The sequence below is a fragment of the Acinonyx jubatus genome, chromosome F2 (assembly GCF_027475565.1).
Source record: "Acinonyx jubatus isolate Ajub_Pintada_27869175 chromosome F2, VMU_Ajub_asm_v1.0, whole genome shotgun sequence".
Lineage (NCBI taxonomy): Eukaryota > Metazoa > Chordata > Mammalia > Carnivora > Felidae > Acinonyx > Acinonyx jubatus.
Genome location: NC_069394.1, coordinates 61886499 through 61906464, shown reverse-complemented (window position 1 = coordinate 61906464; position 19966 = coordinate 61886499). Strand labels below are relative to the sequence as shown.

Sequence of the window (19966 nt, the reverse complement as noted above, 5' to 3'; positions counted from 1 at the left end):
AACTAATGTTGCATTTTGAAATTTTAATTTTATTTTAAATTACCACTAATACAATTTTAAGACAAGTGATTAACATGTCACATGTAAAAGATTCCACTCTAAGATAAAATACGACGAAAGGTTTACATCAAGAGATACGTGAGGATATTTAGTCTCTGACGAAAGAGGGGAGGTGGGAGAATAATGGGAGAGTTGAGGTGGGAAGGAAAGGGGGGAGGTTACAGACATGAGGAAATGTTTAATTTTAGAGTGACTTTTCAAAAAAGGAAAAAATGACAAGACAGCTTTCAAAGTTACAAAATCTCAGCTTACTTTTTTGGTTTTCTGGAAGTAGAGTTCAGGAAAAGCATGAAACCAGTAAGCCAACTGGGCTATGTAGAAAAACTTCATTTGAAATCTGCACAAGAAAGCAAAAAATATCTTTTAAAGCATAATATTTTAAAAGAATAAAGTAAAACACTGGAAATCGGGGTGTACTACGGAGCTCCCTTTGTGTTATCATTTCATGTCCCCCCCGCAATACTCTGCACCCCCCCAGCAGCCACTTCCCCATCTCCCTAGAATATTCTTACCACCAGTCAATTCCTCGGGATTAAACAGCAGATGCAAAGACAGTATCTGCAGAACCCTGATGACGTGCAAGCTGGCTGAGAGGTACCAGAGCCCCTTGTCTATTAGCAAATTAATACTGATTAGTATGTCATGTTAGGTACTGAAAACATAAGGAACATGACCGAGGGAATCAGTTCACAGACCTGTAAGGTTTCATCAAAAGGAAAGCAGGAAGCGCAAAAAGACAGACACAAAAGCGAAGGTGTATAGATAAACCATCACCCGAAACTGGTATAATCCCAACTGCAGATATCCCCTGGATTTTTTCTTAGGGAAACTCTACCTGGTTGGAACCCTGAGAGAGTCTCAAAAGAATGGAGGCAAACCAGAATTAGAAAGAGGGATAAGGCATAGAAGTGTTCCCTTGGAGATAGATCTAATCAGCCTAGAATCAACAGTCTCATGACATTATAACCCTCCAGAGCCCCTGCTTTCTCTTTGTTCTCCATTCTCCTACTCCTCTAGATTTCTATAATAGAAAACACAAAGCCCATCGGGAATAAGTTTTTTGCGGAGAGGGGAGATATAGTCCCATATAAACCTGATGTCTACCATCCTATTCCACAAAAGCTCATTGAATTAATATCACTTTTAAAGTCAGAATTACTCAGCAGTATGGGTATTACTGCCGGACCTAAAACAAAGGTATGCATGGCCATGTTGTTCCCTTCATATCTTTTTCTCCAACTGTTACATCATAGGGCATTTACTGAACACTGTCTAGGTGGTGAACACCTACATACAGCCTGGCACAACGAAGGATATATAATATAGAGATAGTTCCTACTGCTGTCAAGGTACACAGAGTCTTGGTGGGCATGGGTACAATATCACTTACACAAATGAGGCAATTATAGAACATTCAAGACAATATAGAGATATTACCAAAATACACCAAAAAGACAAATTCAGGAAAGCAAAAGACAATACAGGCTCAAGTAGCAAGGAAAAATAATGCGGAATAGTCCTACTAGAGCTGGGCTTGAAGAATGAGTCATTTAGCAGAATGTCTTTGCAACACTGGGCTGTTTTACAGGTCTATATAGACACCTTGGGGGCTGGGAAGATATAAAAGAGACAACAATCCCTACCTTCAAGTTTACAGTGTAAGAGAAAAAGAAATGAAAGGAATAAAAAGAGACTAGGATAAAGAAAAGGAGCAAAAGTATGGAGAAGATGGAGAACTGATGAGCAGAAAGGATGAGGGAGAAGGGAAAACAGAGAACTAAATTCCGATTCTTGTTAAAATCGGTTTTCTCAAGCTAATGAACATGTTGGAAATATTATATACGTGAAAAAAGCACATTTTTTTTCTTATGGCAGCAGGACTGCTGATGATGTAGCTACTGTATGAATTTGCAAAGTCCTAAAGAGAATGACAAGAACGGATTCTGCTTAAAAGTGACATGACCATGGTCCATTACTAGGAAAAGCCTGCTAAAAATGACTTACGTCATCAGGTTATGGGGATAAGCCCTCCACAAGATAGTTGGGTCTGAGATGTAGTTTTCCTAAGAAAGAAGATATAAAAATTAGCCTATGGAGTACAATGCAAACTTCTTGGAAAATAACACTGTATTTTCATTTCTTGAACATTTATAATTTCCCAGACCAGGCTCCAAAGAGTCCCACTGAAGTTGAACTTTTTGGTTATTTCTGAGTCCATTGAATTGCTTATTTTAGCAAAGTAAAAACCACTATGAAAGACATGAGGTCAAATAAGAATAATTCCTGGCCTTCAAAATTCTTTCAATTCATCAGGGTAAAAAATACATGTAGGTGAACAAACATAAAACAACCCAAAACCAGTAATGTACATAACAGAGGTTAACAGTGGCTACAGGAGAGATGAATTTTGTCTCGGGTAATCGGAGGAGGGTTTTGAGAAAGACGTGGCACTTGGCAGTGGATGGAGGGTGAAGGTGTTGCCAAGTTTTATAGGATGATGTCCACACACCGACCCGATCTATTCAGTGAGAATTATTGTACACGTAAAAACAAACAAAAAAACCTCTCAGATGACTTATCTTTAATAAAAATAATTTCCCACTGAAATGTGTACTTTTATATTTTTTTCAAAACATTGTACACTAGATTTTAAGCTAAAATTACATACATTTATAAAGTATTATACAAACAGCAGTATAAAATGGAATGAGCCCTGGAAAGATTGAGTTTTAGTGTATTTCCAACATTAAATATCATACACTTGCCTGTTTACTCATCTTTAACACAGTAATGCAAAAAAATTGTGTGTCCTGATAAACTCAAAAATTTGTACACTCTGGAGTCCATATAAATTTCAGAGATTGTGAATATTAAAACTGATGTAGATACTCCCTTCCCCCTCATTAGTTAGAATGTTACACTTAAAGGTTTTGGTAGCTTTAACTGAAAAGTTATATAATATTTTAAGTTGCTTGGCCAATACTCGACTTTTTTTTTTTTTTTTCAGTAGGCTCCACACCCACCTTGGAGCCGAACATGGGGCCTGATCTCATGACTTTGAGATCAAGAGTTAGGCACTTAATCAAATGAGCCACCCAGGAGCTCCTCAGACTATTTTTAAAAGAGGAAATGACTGGAAACATTACAACTCATGGAACCCACTAAAAGTATCACTGACCTCTGACTCTTTTCGCTAATAGAGAGTTATCTACAAATGACTACAAGATACAAAATCGACATTCAGACTGACTGAAAATGAATAACTTTCTGAAACATAGACATAGTTTAGAATTTCTGCTGTATAAAAACTAATCAAAAGAGCCATTTATCGCTGAAATCTGATTTATACTAGTTCAAACAGAATTCCTCATCTTAGATAAGAACAAGAATATAAGAGGGATTTTCTAAGGTTCAGGATTTGCTTACGAGCATTAAAAATAGGACATCATTTTTTGTTCTGGGTATACAACATAAATACTTTGAGAAATGAAAACTTCAGCACAGTATATACTTACAGATATTAGAATGAATGTGCCCCAAATACAAGAGAAAAGGTAGAATGCACTAAGCTGACCAGATTCATTAAACTTGCTGTGTTTCGTTTTGGAGAAGTGCATTCGCCTATTAATTTTCTAAAAATAAAAACAACCATTAGTAATTAAGAATATATTATAAAATATATTTAATACATGACTACCACAGTATGGAGAGCTAGTACTTTACGAAGTATAGATTTCTAAGATTGCATACTTACATCCAACACATACTCTTGAATTATGGCATGAATAATTATCGCCACTAGCATGTAGAAGAAAACTGTAGCCAAATCTTTGATACCATAGTAATAAAGGGACGCTGATTCAGCAGCTTGTTCTTCTGAAGGCCAAAAAGGACAGGACACACATACACAAAAATATACATTAAGATTATAAAAACAGCACTAAGTACAACATAGTTATGGAAACAAACAAAAGAAGACTAATAACCTAATAAATAAATCCCACAGAAACATCATAGGTCATTTGCCTTTAGACATTTTGAGTCTTAGGAGCAATGAAAATTGAAGACACCACCTAGAAATCTAAGGCCTCAGAAATTACTTACAAAAGATTTGACACGTGTTAGTTACAGCCATTACAGCCATCAAAGACCAAAAAACAGGGAAAGGGAGGCCATACTCAGATCCTCGAAAAGACTGTAAAATTGGTATTATCCCAGGTAGAGATCGGATTATACTTAGGTTACACAAAGTTATACTTAGCCTGTATGTCTGTCTTTTCATGGAATTTTGAAACTTTCTACCTCATTTCAAATTAAACACTTCATTATGATTCTGATGGAAAAAAATGATTTAATCTATATATGAATTAGTTTTGATCTATAAGCAGTAGAGATAGAAGCAACTGCTACTTAAAATTGTTTTTAATCCTTGAAATTGTCATTTTTCAAAACAAATCTTAATCAAATACTTGTGAATTGCTATAGCTTATTACCAAGCTTTACGATTATGGAAACAATTGGGGAAAAGAAGCATTATTCTTCTCTGGCATATTCAAATTTCAAAACAACTTTGTGATTTTGAGGGATCTGATATCTAAGTCACTAAATCAAATATGGTTGACATCTGAACAACACGGGTTTGAACTGCATGGGTCCACTTACCTGCCGATTTCTTTCAAGAAATACAGTACGGTACTGTAAATGCACATTCTTGTCCTTATGATATTAGTAACATTTTCTTTTTTTAAATAACATTTTCTTTTCTCTTAGCTTACTTTATTATAAGAATGCAGTACATAATACATACACAAAACATGTTAATTGACAGTTTATGTTATTGGTAAGGCTTCTGGTCACCAGTAGGCTATTGTAGCTAAGTTTGTGGGGATTCAAAAATTATATATGGATTTTTGATTGTGCAGCGGTCGATGCCCCTAACCTCTGCATTATTTAAGGGTCAACTGTATTTATACAACTATATAACTGAATTAAATCCAATTCAATGTTTTATATATATATATGTGTATATATATATATATATACACATATATATACATATATATACATATATACATCTATCTGATCTTGCATTCTAAATACAGAGCCAAATACTTGTCTGAATATGTTAATATTTTATTAGCCAAATACCGTCACCCATGCTAGTTAACTGTATTACTGTATTCAATTGCAACCAATATCCAATAACAACTTGATTTTCACATAGCCCAATTTAGAAATAAAACATTTAGGGGTGCCTGGCTGGCTCAGGTGGTATAGCATGTGATTTTTGATCTTAGAATTGTAAGTTCAAGCCCCATGTTGGGTGTGAAGCCTACTTAAAATTAAAAAAAAAAAAAAGAAAAAAAAAAAAGAAAGAAAGAAAACTTTTAAAAATAAAGCCTGAAAGTGTAGTTTGGATGCTATTATAACTCCTAGAGTTTACTGACAACTATTACAGGTAGAGCACAACAAAAACACAAAAATAAAACAGGCTTAAAAGGATTGTTATAGGTCCAAAACATAACTCATAGGTCAGAGAAACTGAACCTAAACACTGTACCTTTAGAAACCTTGATTGAATGATAACACTTTAACAATACACTTTAACAATATCTATTCTTAGAATTTTCTTATGGAAAAGATCAGAAGGAAGAGAAGGCAAAAAGAAAAAAAAAAAAAGGAAAGTCAAGTCCACTTAGAAAATACACAATAAACATTAAACACATAAATTCCGATTTTCATATAGTGCATAGGGTGCAGCCAACAAAAACATCATTTCTGCATTACAAAATCATCAAAATAATGTTCAGCCTAATCATGAATGAAATCTGTTAAAATGAAGGAATTTAGTACTCATGGAAATTTCCAAGTTTGTTCAAGTAAACTAACAGAAAACTACCTACCTGTTGCAGGGAGGGTAACATTGTACTGAAGAGTCACAAAAATGATAGAGGCTTTTGCTGTTATCTAGAAGGAAAGAAAGAAAGGAAGGAAGGAAGAAAGAGAGAAAGAGAGAAAGAAAGAAAGAAAAAAAAAAGATCAAGTTAATCTGTGACCTTCTCCCAAATAGAAGACCAGGGGAGGAAACCATTAAAAGTTCTGCCCCAAATCTAAGAACCAAGGGCACCCTAGTTCCTGTGGCACCATGACAGGCCCAACTGGAATTCCTGATCACCAAGGAGTTGAGCTTGGGAGTGAACATAATTCACCTGAGAGTGCTGCAGTTTAGATGAGTCTGTGTTATTCCTAACTTTAGATTTCTAAAGGGACACTCTGCAGTTTCAGTAAATAGGGATTTGATCCAAATAAGACTCTCTACTCTGTACCATGAATAAAGTTCCTATCAAGAAAAAACTGGAATGTAAATTCATACAGAAAAGGAAGCACAGTTACCATGACAAAATGGATCCAAGGTAGGGTCTGTGGTGTATGTTTATCTCCCACACATTTGGGACAGTTAAGTGGTCAATAAATACTTAACTGACCTGACTACTGGTAAAAGTGAAGTGGTCAGAACAGAAAGATGGGATGCTTATTCAATATTTATAGGCACCCGGTAATGTGCTAGACAAGAAAGGACAACAAAGATGAATGATACAACTCTTTTTTTTTTTTTTTAATTTTTTTTTTCAACGTTTTTTATTTATTTTTGGGACAGAGAGAGACAGAGCATGAACGGGGTTGGGGCAGAGAGAGAGGGAGACACAGAATCGGAAACAGGCTCCAGGCTCCGAGCCATCAGCCCAGAGCCCGACGCGGGGCTCGAACTCACGGACCGCGAGATCGTGACCTGGCTGAAGTCGGACGCTTAACCAACTGCGCCACCCAGGCGCCCCTGAATGATACAATTCTTGATGACTCACAGCTCAGTTGGGTCAGGAAGATAAGTAAACAAAGTGTTATAATTCTATAGAATCAGTGCAAACAGGTACTCAGGATAAAGAATACATTTTGTTTTTGTTTTTGCTTTTTTCCTGGAGTGGGGAATGAGGTAAAGGCTTCTCAGAGCATGTGGCGCGGAAATGTCTCTTGTTGGAAACAGAAGTCCCCTAGCCTCATAAAGAGGGACGAAGAGGGCAGCTTAGATAAAAGAAGAGAAAGCACAAAGGTTGAGTAGCAGCAAACATGAGGCCTGGCATGGATATGCATCAGTAAGCAGTAGAAAAGACTAGAAAACTTATCGAGTGCTAGGAAGGGCCTTGTTTGTTGAACTAAATAGTTTAGATTTTATTTTGGCACAACTGGAGAATTGTGGGGGCGGGGGGAGTTTAATTGTGTTTTTCGGAAAGATCATGGATGTAACCTACTAAGTGGTCTCTAAAGCATCAGATCCATTCTCCACACTTCAACCGGAATCACCTTCTGACCATGTTAACCCCTTTCCCCATGCCACCCATCCTTTATCCCCACCCTAAAAATCCTTCACTGGATTCCCATTCTTTGTAGGATAAAGAACAAGATCTTTAACGCGGCCCATACAACAATCTGTGCCCATTCCCTTCTCTCCAGCCTTACCTCAGACCACTGCCTCCCGCACTCCTCCCATTACAGGGTCTGTGCAAGTTCTATCTGAAACCCTGTTGAAAACCTTCCCCCTTCAGATCTCAGTTCAATCACACCTTTTCAAAGAAGCCTTCCCTGTCTTCTTAGAGTAGGTCACTTCCTTGGTTAGATTATCTCAGAAAACTGTGTTCCTTTCTTTCAAAACACACACTGTTGGTGTGATAATATTACTAATTTCTATCACACTCATTAGAAAGTAAGATCTGTAAGAGCTGGGACCATGCCTGTTTCTTCATTACATGCTTAGAGCCCAGCATGGGGCCTCCCGACCCATATTAGATTGACTGATCGGTACTGTTGAATAAATACTCGATAACACATAAAATGAAGTACACAAATCAAAATATAAAACTTCTGCAAGATACCACATGAAAGACAGTAAGACCTGAACTAACACGGTGATAGTGGGATAGAGGCAGAATAAGGCTTGGGGAGTAAGAGGAAAGAGTCAAAGATTATGTACGGACACTTACAGCTTGAACAATTAGGTGAAAAGTAACACTATTAATAAAAATGTGGAATACAAGAGGAGGAGCAGATTTTGGGGAAAAGAGGAAAAAACTGAGTTTTAGATGAACTTAGAATTTCTGTGAGATACACAGGTGGAAAGACCAGTGGGCATATAAGCCTACGCGTGGAACTCTGCCGAGACACCCTTGCTTAAAGACTTGGGAGTCTCTACTTTACAGGTAGTAGTTGAAGCTTTGGGGGTACATAAATCACTTATGGAGAGTGCACAGTGTTTGTAGAGAAGTAGGACAACATCAGAGCCACGGAGTGGGCAGAGAAAAAGCTGGTGGCAAAATGAGAAGAAATGATCAGAGAGACAGAAAGAGAATGAAGAGGGCTTGATGCCCTTGAAGCTAAGGAGGAAACATGGCAAAAAGGTATGGCTAATAAAGTCAAGGTTTCAAAAGAGACTTGGCAGGAAAAGAGTACAATCGACTGGACAGTTTAAGAAGTCAACAGTGGTCATAGCTTGAGTGATCCCAATGAAGCAGTGAGAGCAAAAACCACATATAGTGGACTGAAGAACACAAGAGAAAGAAAATGGTATCTAGCAATAGATGCCAGGTCAAAATTAATGTTTTTATGATGAGAGAGACTGAGCTTGTGTGGGGGCAATTAAGAAGGTGCCAGGGAAAAGGAAGAAATTCAGCATAGAAGGGGATAATGGACAGGAAGATCTCACAAGGAATGAAATGTAAGGATAGAGCTAGAAGTTAATTTTGAATAGTTTTCTTCTTAGATGAAGAAGCAGTAATGGATGAGACAGATAAGTGCAAAAGGCAGGAAAACTGAAGAAATTCACATCTAATAAACTCTTATTTTCTCTGTAGGGGAAAAAAAAGCAATGCCATCTGTTAAGCATAATGGGGGATTTGGGTGATGAATATTTATATTGTTCCTATAGGGAAAGGAGCTGGCCAGGGAAAAGTAAAAAAGATCACTGGGTGTTACTGATGTCTGAGATTAGAAACCTTTGATTTGTAACATAATCTATCCGCACAAGTGTAGCACTTTCTCTGGCAACCCTCAGCAATCCATGAATGGAGAAGCACATAAAAGGCAGATGCTGGTTGGATATTTGCAGGGCTAATATGGAGAAAGACCATGAGGAAAGGGAGCTGAGGGCCTGGGTTGAGTGGGGACAAGTAGTTAAAGTCTACAGGAAGAAAGCAAAGCAATGCGGGGGCCAAGGGACCATAAAAGCTTAGACTAGGTAGAGAGCTGGCATACTGGCATACGAACAGCAGAATGAGGGAGATGAAACAATATGTAGGTTGTGGCTGTGTTCTGTTCTACTGGAATTCAGAATCTGGAAACAAGGCAGGCTACGTGATAAAGTCCACAGTATGGGCACTAAAGTGAGTTGCTTAACTGTGGTAGATATGTAAAGGTCACTCGAATAGAAAAGGCGAGGAAGGCTTCTGGTATTACCATTTGGGTCATTCATACGGAGGCATTAGAGCAGAATGAGGGCATGAGTTTCTAGGGCAATACTGCTTTCATGTGATTATTTTTAATAAAGTTGACTGATTACTAAATTTCATTTTTTTGATATCTTTGTTTAGACTTCTCACACATCAGCACATAACATACTTTCACCACATACCTGTTTCTAGTTTGGAATATGAGGTCACCACTACCATAGCTAAGAAAACTACTTAGGAGTCCTTTAAAAAGGACAAGTGAAATTCTTTAAAGATAAATTTAATATCAAATACCAAAAGCAACAAAAACTGGATTATCTTTTTATGGTGGGCTTCCAAATACAATTAAAACCTGGCCTCCAGCTACTTTCGCATGTGGCATTAAGTAGAGCAAGAGGAAAAATACAAGCCACACATCCCAAAAAGTTTATTGAAAAAGCAAACCAGTAATCATGCTATTAGCCATTCCCAGGCCTCCTAAGACTCACACCCCAGCTAGCAATCCTTTAAATTAATATTACAATCAGTTAATAGTAAGACAAAAATTAGTTTGGAATAAAATACGTTGCAAAAACCTGTGTTACATTCAGAAGTAAAAATAACTGAGTTTATGACAGTTTTGGACATTTACAAGAAAAGAATGAGACTTATATAGATACATCTTGAACAGGTCACATAAATCCTGAGGAATTACCTAATTCTATGAGTATGTAATATCATGAATATCCTAATGTTTGCTTAATCAAGTGGTCACCAGCTGGGGCTTGGTATTTTTTTCTTGCTAAAATTATTTTGTGCTTGTTAGAAGAAGGTGTGACTTACTATACTGACTGTATGCCTGAAAGATAGACAATTTCTGAGTATCAAATTCCACTTCCCCACCAGCTTATATAAACTTAAGTTCTTAAAAAATGAGATGGAAAGAAAATGTTAGCATTAAGGCACATCATCCTTAAAAATACAACAAGCCTCTAGAACTCTTCCAAGATAGCTACAGTTGTAAATGCTCCCTCAAGTCTGCTTGGTACACACAACCCGGCCTCTTGCAAAGAAGCTCCTTTCCAGATGAAAATATTCCTCTTGGAAAGCCCTAACTCCTCTTATCCTCACTTGAATTCCCAAACATCCTTGTATTTTTTGATTGTTCAAATTTTCCTAACTCAAATATGAAGTCATTAGCTATAGACCGTGATATGCATTATGTGGACAGATACTGACTGCTAAAACCATGATTTTAAGTTACAAGCAATTTTTGATAACATGAAGTTTCCTGGAAATTAAACTTCGATTTCTCCAAAACAGTCTACTTCTTTTTCAACCTTTTTTGTATATGAATCTCTTTAAATGCTAACCACTGGACTCTTCTCTCACATTTAAAAATGCTGTCTTCTAGGGGGGCCTGGGTGGCTGTCAGTTAAGCGTCTGACTTCGGCGCAGGTCATGATCTCAAGGTTTGTGGGCTGGAGCCCCACGTCCAGCTCTGTGCTGACAGCTCAGAGCCTGGAGCCTGCTTTGGATTCTGTGTCTCCCACTCTCTCTGCCCCTTCCCCATTCAAGCTCTGCCTCTGTCTCTCTCTCCTTCAAAAATACACATTAAAAAAAAAATGCTGTCTTCTATTTTCAACTTTGATAAATATCTAATGAATAATAATAGCTACTATTTATGGCATGGCTCCTGTAAGCCAAGCACTGAACTAAAGCCATGATACACATTAGTTAATTTAATTCTCAGAGTAACCCAATGAGCCTCGTTTTACAGAAAAGGAAACAAGTTCTGAGAAGTTAAATGATACGCCCTAGGTCACGCAGTGAGCAGGCTGCAGAGCCCTAACTTGAACATGAACCCCTTTAGCTACAGCATCTATGCTTCTACAGTATATCTATATCGATTTTTCATTTTGGCTAGTAATACAGTATCTGTTATCACTTTGTCAATTTCACCATAAATCCTCTGACATTTCCTCAATATATTTACACAAAAGGCTTAGCAGGTTCTACAGCAAAAACATCAACTTCTCTATTATTCTAGCACAAATACTGTAATTCTATAGTTATGTTAATGTTAGTTAATTTGAGATTCAGCAGCAATTATTTTAAAAGTCACGTAGGAAAACTAACCTAATTAAGTTTTTCTGATATGTAGATAACATGCATTCAAATTCTAAAACTTTAATGTGTGGTAAGAAACATGTACAATTTGCACAAACACCCCTCTTCTGTATATTACTTTAATGTTCCCTCAACTTCTATTTAAGTCTTTGTTGTGTCTTTTCAGATTTACAAATTTTACAGATTACATAGAGTCAAAAATCCACTCACCATATAAAAAAAATCACTGACGTGGGGCAAGGTATAGGTGGTGAACTCCCCTCAAAATACGGTAGAAGTGTGTGAAATCTCTTACGTAAAAGCAAAGTTACACCATTTTTAAGTGTCGGGATTTCTGATTTATATTCCATTTCATTGAAAACAATGCAACTATACCCTGCAGATAATATTACTCTTAAATTATATATATATTTTTATTTTTTTTATTTTTGGGACAGAGAGAGACAGAGCATGAACGGGGTTGGGGCAGAGAGAGAGGGAGACACAGAATCGGAAACAGGCTCCAGGCTCCGAGCCATCAGCCCAGAGCCCAACGCGGGGCTCGAACTCCCGGACCGCGAGATCGTGACCTGGCTGAAGTCGGACGCTTAACTGACTGCGCCACCCAGGCGCCCCTTAAATTATATTTTTAAAGTCAGGAATTCTTAACATGTGGAGATGGGTTATGGCAACTTTTACAAAACTGTCTTTACAAAATTGTACATACCAAAGTATCACTTCAAATATCAAGGCAGAAAATATATACAAATGCAAAATTCGGAAAGTGAGTACAAATGTTTAGAATTGCATTTTTAATATCATACATTCATATAGTACTTTACACAACCATCAGATGCTCTCACACCATATTATCTGATTCTTGTAACAGCGGCTGTGAGAATGCCACAGGTGCTGTTATTTCCTTACCCAGAAACACTGAGGCTTAGACTTGAGTCACCCAATAAGTAAGTAGCATAGGGCCAGCCGAATAGCGTGGGACGTGTGTTAGTTAGTTCCCTTCTAACTTTTCCTTCCACCATACCTACTACCTCCTTAGTAGTGGACTGGGTGGAATAAATGACACTATCAGGAATCAAAAAAATCTATCTAGGTCCAGAAAAGCCTATTAAAAGAGAAGTAAAAGTAAACTAAAACGTTAACTTACCTAATAACACTTATAAAACCCACATCGACTCCACTTAAAAATTTTATTCATCTTGTTCACAAAAAAAATTTATTCATCTGTCACTGGCAGTCTCGTTCTATTAGTTTTTCTCAAGAATTCTTAATGTCACTCATTCAACAAATATTTTTAAAGCACCTACTATATCCCAGGTACTATTCCAGGCATTGGAAACAGACTAATAAAACCTCAAAGTTTCTGCCCTCACCGAAGTTATATTCCAGGAGGAGGGAGACAAACCATACATAAGTAAAATAATTAGTATATCTGATGGGGCATAGCGGCTATATAGAAAATTTTTAAAGGAAAAGAAGGTAAGGAATGGGCGTGTGTACTGAGGAGCGAGGGAAAGAAAACCGTAGGATGTTACATACACGTTCACCTTGCAAAGTTTATTACCCCTATTCAACAGCTGTTAAATAAGTCATCAAAATACTAGGCATGTGGGAAGAGAATTTACACACTCCTGACATTTCCATTCTCTCATACTTCAAGAAACAAAAAGAAAATCACTCGGTTTCTTGGCATGGCTGTTCAGAAGCTACATTTATGGATCAGATATTGTTTCTTTAAGGAAAAAGCAAGAGTCACGGCAAAAAGTTCGGTAAGTGACTGGTAATAATACCAGCTTGGGAGAGAAGAATGAAAACAATCGGGTGTGCCTCAATGTACCGAACTCGTGGAGATCACTCGCTGCCCCGCGGCCACCGCCCTTCAAATAGGCAGCAGGCGCCTGGCTCCGGCTGTTGTCCGCTCATCCCGAACTCGGTCCTACAAGGGCCCCCCCGAGGCCTGGCCTCCCCTAGTCTCCAGCCCGCGCCGGTCGGAAGCACTCGGCGCCCAGGGCCGGCCATCCCCCAGCCAGCCCGCCCACCCGCCCGGGAGCCAGCTCGGCGGCACAGGGGCCGCCCCCGCCGCCCGCCGGCCCCTCGCCGGCTGCCACGTAACCCTTCGCGGGAACCAGGAACTGCGCGGCGCGGCCGGCGGGAGGGGACGGGGACAGGGACTGGGGCGGGGGCGGGGTGTGCGCGGAGGCTAAGTGGGCGACGCGGTGGCCCCCAGCTCCTGCGGGCGGTGGCCAGGCCTGCCGGGGCTCGGCATCCCCAGGCCCGCGCGGGGCAGGGCAGGACAGGCCTGCACCTCGGGGTCCAGGGGGCCAGCACCTCCCCCCCAGCCCCGTCCCCCGCGGTCCAGGGCCGAGGGGCCGAGGGGCGGGGGAGCCGGGGGCCCGAGGCTGGCAGCCCGGGGAGGGGGCGGCGGGGCGGGCGGTTGGGGCGCGGGGCGGACTCACCTCGAACATGAGCCCCAGCAGGAAGACCATCGCCACACAGGAGACGATGTCCGCGTGATTCTGCAGGACGAATTCGTGGCTCAGGACCGGGGGGCTCTTGGTGCTCTTCTTGCGAATCGCCATGGTGAAGCCACCGCCCGTGCCTGCAGGTGCTCCCCGGCTCCGCTGTTTCCAGCTGCTCACCGACTAGCTGCCGCCGCCGCCTCCCCCTGCCTGCTCCTCACAGCCCCGCCGCTGCCACTCGCTGGGGCTTCACTTCCCATCCCACAGCCAGTACGCAGCCGCCAGGGCCGCCCGAAAAAAAAAAAAATAAATTAAAAAAAAAAAAAATAAAGGCAAGCCCACAGCGGGGGTGAGCATGCGCACCGGGGAGACGGCGCTCGCTCGTGCCGGGGCCGCCCCTGCGAGCCCACAGCGCCGCCTGGGGACCGGAGGCCGTCGGCCCACGGCCGGGCCTGGGTACTGAACCAGAGCGGCACGCCCACTGCTCCGCTGCCGGACGAAGGTTGGGAGTCGTTTGAGGCGCGAGCTTCCAGCGCCTAGTTAACAGGCTGAGTCCGCGGCGGGTCGGAGAGCGGCCACGTGCGGTAGCGTGCAGGGTCGCAAGCATGCCTTCCCGCCCACCTGCCCACGCTGGGCTTGGGTGTCAGTGCTTGTCTCCATATAGATAGTCACTTCTTGAAAGCCGCAGCCGCCATCAAGATAATCTAAATACGACCACAGCCTAACTACATACACAAGGGTAAGGTGCATCCTTCAGTTTTAGCATCTTTTAAAAATTAACTTCAGAGTTATTTTGAACTCTCTTGGTGACTTAAAAAAACTGTTGAAAGCTTGAACGAGTTTTAAAAAAGGAACAATTCCTATTCAGCCCCACCTACCCATCCTCCGCCCTTCCCTGCCCCCATTGGGTCTCTCACTGAAAACAATCACCATCACTTTGGGTTTACTTGCTTGATTCCTATTTGCATTTCTTAGTATATCTAGAGAGATGGTTTCTCTCTAGAGAATCTCTAGAGTAATCTAGAGAGAGAAGGTTTCTGGACTAGATAGGTCTTCCTCTTTTATCTTCTCAAACCAAGACTTCTTTGTACTTTTTCTTTTATTTTTATTTATTTATTTATTTATTTATTTATTTATTTATTTATTTTGTACTTTTTCTTTTAAATTGCACCACTGTTTACCCATTTGCCAAATCTAGAAACCGAAGTCATCCTGGACTGATACCTTTCAGCATTCTTCCACGTCCAAACTATTGTCAGACACAGGTAATTCTATCCCCTTGCACCTTTACCACTGCCACAGCCTGAGGAGGGGACTTATTTCTTGCTTACAACATTACAACTCTGGTGAATCACTGAGTGGTTTAAGATGATGGTTTTTTGAGTCCGAATTCTGCCACTTATGACCTGAATGACCATGGACAAGTTACTTAATTTCTATGAGACTCGATTTCCTCATTTGTGTATTCATTTATTGAAAAAAGTACTGAGTGTTTGCCCATGTGCTCGGCACTGGAGATACAGAACTGAATGAGAAATACAAATTAACCTGTTCTTGGGCATTTTCATTTTAGAGAGTGGAGAGGATCTTTAAACAGGATTTAAAAAGTGAGACATATGTTAAGTTGAGATGAGGGTCCTAGACAAAAAAATAAAGCAAATGGAGTAAGGGAAGTGTGGGGAAGTTATATTTGCCTGAAGACTTGAAAGAGTTGAGGGATCAAGCCATGCTGATATCATTTCTATAAAGAGGAGATGGTTGTAATTAAATGAGATGCAATTACATGAGATAATTCCAGGAAAGTGCTTCGTAGAGAATTAGGGCTCTATACACATTAGCTATGAATGTTCTTCTTTTTGGTCAAATGATTACTAGTTTCATTTACCTCCAAATCACCTTTCAGTTTTTACATTAGAATGGTGCATTGAACAGGCTCAAGATTTCTCGGTGGTTTTCCTTTTCTTTCATGGAAAGCTAGCATGACTAAATAGCTCTTCATGATTTGGCCCCTGCCTACCCAGGCAGGCTCAAACCCTGCCGTAATAAACTCCAATTTCTTAGTTCAAGCATTACTGACTTCACACACTATACACTCTACAGCATGCTCTCTCCCCTGGCTTTGTGCCTGCTGCTGCTTCTGCCTGAAATGTTTTCTCCTTTCCCCTTCATACACCCAGCACACTCCCACTGTTTCTCCAAGTCACATTCATGTGTGATCTCTTTGAAACCTTCACTGACTTCTATGACTGATCTAGGCATTCTGTCTCTTATGATTCAATTGTGTTTTTTAAAACACATTTTTAAGATTTTAAGTTGAAATTTTAGGGGCGCCCGGGTGGCTCAGTCGGTTAAGTGTCCCACCGGGTCAGGTCATGATGTCACAGTTCATGGGTTCGAGCCCTGCGTCGGGCTCTGTGCTGACCGTTCAGAGCCTGGAGCCTGCTTCGGATTCTGTGTCTCCCTCTGTCTCTCTGCCCTTCCCCTGCTTGTGCTCTCTCTTTCTCTCTCTCAAAAATAAACAAACATTAAAAAAATTTAAGCTGAAATTTTAAGTTTTTAATAATTTATATCATATAGTTCAAGTGCACAATTTGATGGTGTTGAGTATATTAACAAAGTTGTGTGACATCATCACATTCTAACTTAAGGACATTTTTGTCATCCTCCAAAAAAATCCCATACACGTTACCACTCACTCTCCATTTTCCCAGGCAGTCTTGGCAGCCCTTGGCAACCACTAATCTCTCTGCATCTCTAGATTTGCCTGTTCTGACATTTCATGTACACAGAATTGTGGTCGTTTGTGACTGGCTTCTTTCACTCACCATAAGTGAGGTTTTTGAGGTTCATCCGTGTTGTAGCATGTAGCAGCATTTCATTCCTTTTTATGGGCAAAATAATATCCATTGTAAGGATATATCACATCCTCTCTATCCATTTATCAGTTCATAGGCATTTGGTTTGTTTCCACTTTTTGGCTATTGTGAGCGATGCTGCTGTGAACATTAGTATATAAGTTTTGTAAGGATGCTTATTTTCAGTTCTTTTGGGCTGTAAAGCTAGGAGTGGAACAGTAGAATTGCTGGTCATATGGCAACTTTATGTTTTACTTTTTGAGAAACTGTCAGACTGATTTCCAAAGTGGCGGTACCACTTAAAGGATCTTACGATCTTACCAGCAACGTCTGAGGGTTCCAATTTCTGTGCACGTTTCCCAGCAGTTGTTATTTTCTGTCTTCTAATTTTATCTATGCCAGTGGGTGTGTCTTAGATGTACATTTCCCTACTGACTAATGCTGTTTATCAGTAGCCATTTCATGTGCTTACTAGCCATCTTTGGAGAAATGTCTATTCAAGTCTTTTGCTAGTTTCTATAATGGGCTATTTTTTAAAAAATTGATTGAGTTATGAGTTTTTAAAATGTATTCTAGATACGAGTCCCTTATCAGACACGTGACTTGAAAATATTTTTTCCCAGTGTGTTTGTTGTCTTTCTGTTTTCTTGCTGGTGTCCTTTGAAGCACAAAAGGTTTAAATTTTGATGAAGCCCAATTTATCTGTCTTCTCTTCTATCACTTGCTTTCTGTGGCCTTGGAAATCATTGCTTAACGCAAGATGACACAGATTTACTACCGTCTTTTTTCTAAGAGCTTTATAGTTTTGGCTTTTATATGTAAGTCTCTGATAATTCAGTCGTATTTTGTACATCATTTTACTTTAGCCGTTGCCGTACTGTATTCTCATTGTAAGTCTGCCTGTCCCGTAGACTAGTGCTCCTCGGGAAATGGGAGTCATTTCGTCATCGTATCTCCTATTACTTGGCACTTTGCTGCCAAGTTTTAGTGCTCCATGTCTATTGAGTGAATGAAAAGGAAAAAGGTTTCACGTGGCCTAGACAAAAACTTAAAATAGTTTACCCAACAAACAAATATAAAGGTGAATGGAAATCATGGCTCTACAAATTTAGTGATTTTGAAGATACTTAAAGAGCACTTGCCCTTTCCGCGCTACCCAGGGAAGGGTCCATATGGTGTTGTTCTGCATTCCTGTCGTTAAAGGAAACTTTCATAATGTCCAGAGCCCTTGATGTCCTGTAAATGAAGGAGGAGGAGGGTGTCCTCAAATTCCTTGCGGCAGGACCCCACTTAGGTGGCGCCAACCTTGACTTCCAGATGGAACTACATCTATAAAAGGAAATGTGATGGCATCTGAAGAGAACGTGGGAGAAGCTTCTGCTGGCAGTTTGTGCCATTGTTGCCGTTGAAAACGGCTCCCGTCAGTGTCCTATCACCCAGGAATCCTGGCCAGCGAGCTGGGCTGAAGTTTGCGGCTGCTACTGGAGCCAGTCCCACTGCCGGCCACTTCACTCCTGGAACCTTCACTAACCGGATCCAGGCAGCCTTCCGGGAGCCGAGACTTGGGGTGGCTAGGATCCCAGGGCTGACCACCACCCTCCCACAGAGGCGTCTTCTGGTAACCCCCCTGCCATCACTCTGCGTAACACAAACTCTCCTCTGCGCCGTGTGGACATTGCCGCGCCTTGCAACAACAAGGGAGCTCGCTCAGTGGGTCTGACGTGGTGGACGGTGGTCCAGGAAGTTCTGCACGTGCGTGAAGCCATTTCCCGTGAACACCCATGGGAGGTCACGCCTGATCTCTGCTTCTACAGAGAACCTGAAGAGGTTGAAAAGGAAAAGGCTGTGAGCAAGGAGGAATTTCAGGGTGGATGGACTGCTCCAGCTCCAGTGAGGTCACCGCTACTCAACCTGAAGTCGCAGACTGGTCTGCAGGCGCAGCGGGTGCCCTCTGTGCCTGTTCACCAGTTCCCTCCTGAAGCCTGGCGCTCTCAGCCTGCCGTGCGGACCGGTGTGCAGCTCCCACTGTTCCGGGCAGTGAGTTGGTAGGAACACCCCCGGAGTGGTCTTAAGCTGCCCCTCCACAAAGGCAAACCAAATGGAAATAAGGTTAACAGAAGTGAACAGTTTCAAGATAGATAGATAAGTACGTACATAAATAGCACTTGCAATGCACTAAGCAAATGTTGAGCACTAGGGATATAACTGTGAACAAGACAGATTTAATATTTGTTTCTGAAGCTCATGTACAGGTGTCCCCTGCTTTTCAAAAGTTCACGTTACAACACTTCCCTTTATGAAAGACCAATGTTAGTACTTGTTTTTGACGACCAAAAGAAATCCAAAAGAGGATTTTCTCAAAAAGGCGCGAAGCAAAAATAGCGTTCAGCATCTGTTTTGCAGTGAGTGGTTACAGAGGCAGTGTGCATCCCAAGCCGCGAGAGTGACCCTGCCAAGCTCCTTCCCCTGGACCTTCCCCGGGAACTCGGCATCTCAGCATCAAGCTGCTTTAAACTGCGGCTGTGAGCATCTGTGCTTTATCTCAATTTATTTTGTACATCTGTTGGCAAGACGGGTCCTAGGGTATCAGAAAAGCCCAAGAAAGATTATTTTTTGGGTCTGAGAATGCTAAAAACCTTTTCATATACATTAATGATAATTGTTTCTTTGCTCTCTGCCATTTCTGCTTACAAAAGGTTTCAAAAGAACACTCTACTTTCCCATAACAGGGGAAACCCGTACCTGGAATAAAAGATGATAAACGAGTACTCACCAGTGTGATGGGTGTTTTCGAGACTTGCTTGGTGCAGGGGGCGATAGGAATATTCTTGGTCATTTGGAAACTAATCGTTCCAGTAAAGTGAGTTTTTAAATTTAAATAGACTCTTTCAAACCTTAAAAATTTAGTTATTTTTTACTCTTTTATGGGAAAATCCTCCATTGGTCTTTCAGTTTCATAAACCTGTCATACTCTGGGCAGCCACAGGAC

General features: G+C 40.8%; 1 protein-coding gene and 1 pseudogene across 1 annotated transcript in view; one reads left to right on the top strand and one right to left on the bottom strand.

The window, feature by feature from the left end:
* The window catches only part of TRAM1 (translocation associated membrane protein 1), a 32661-nt gene extending 18270 nt beyond the window's left edge, over positions 1-14391 (bottom strand). The window contains exons 1-6 of the mRNA XM_027064436.2: positions 14120-14391; positions 5964-6027; positions 3815-3936; positions 3576-3692; positions 2065-2123; positions 313-397 (exon numbers count right to left, since the gene is read on the bottom strand). Coding sequence (XP_026920237.1) covers positions 313-397; positions 2065-2123; positions 3576-3692; positions 3815-3936; positions 5964-6027; positions 14120-14242 — 570 coding nt within the window. The 5' untranslated portion in view covers positions 14243-14391. The remainder of the gene's footprint in view (positions 1-312; positions 398-2064; positions 2124-3575; positions 3693-3814; positions 3937-5963; positions 6028-14119) is intronic.
* Positions 14392-15275: 884 nt separating this feature from the next.
* Positions 15276-19126, top strand: LOC113600751 (40S ribosomal protein SA-like; annotated as a pseudogene).
* Positions 19127-19966: the final 840 nt, after the last annotated feature.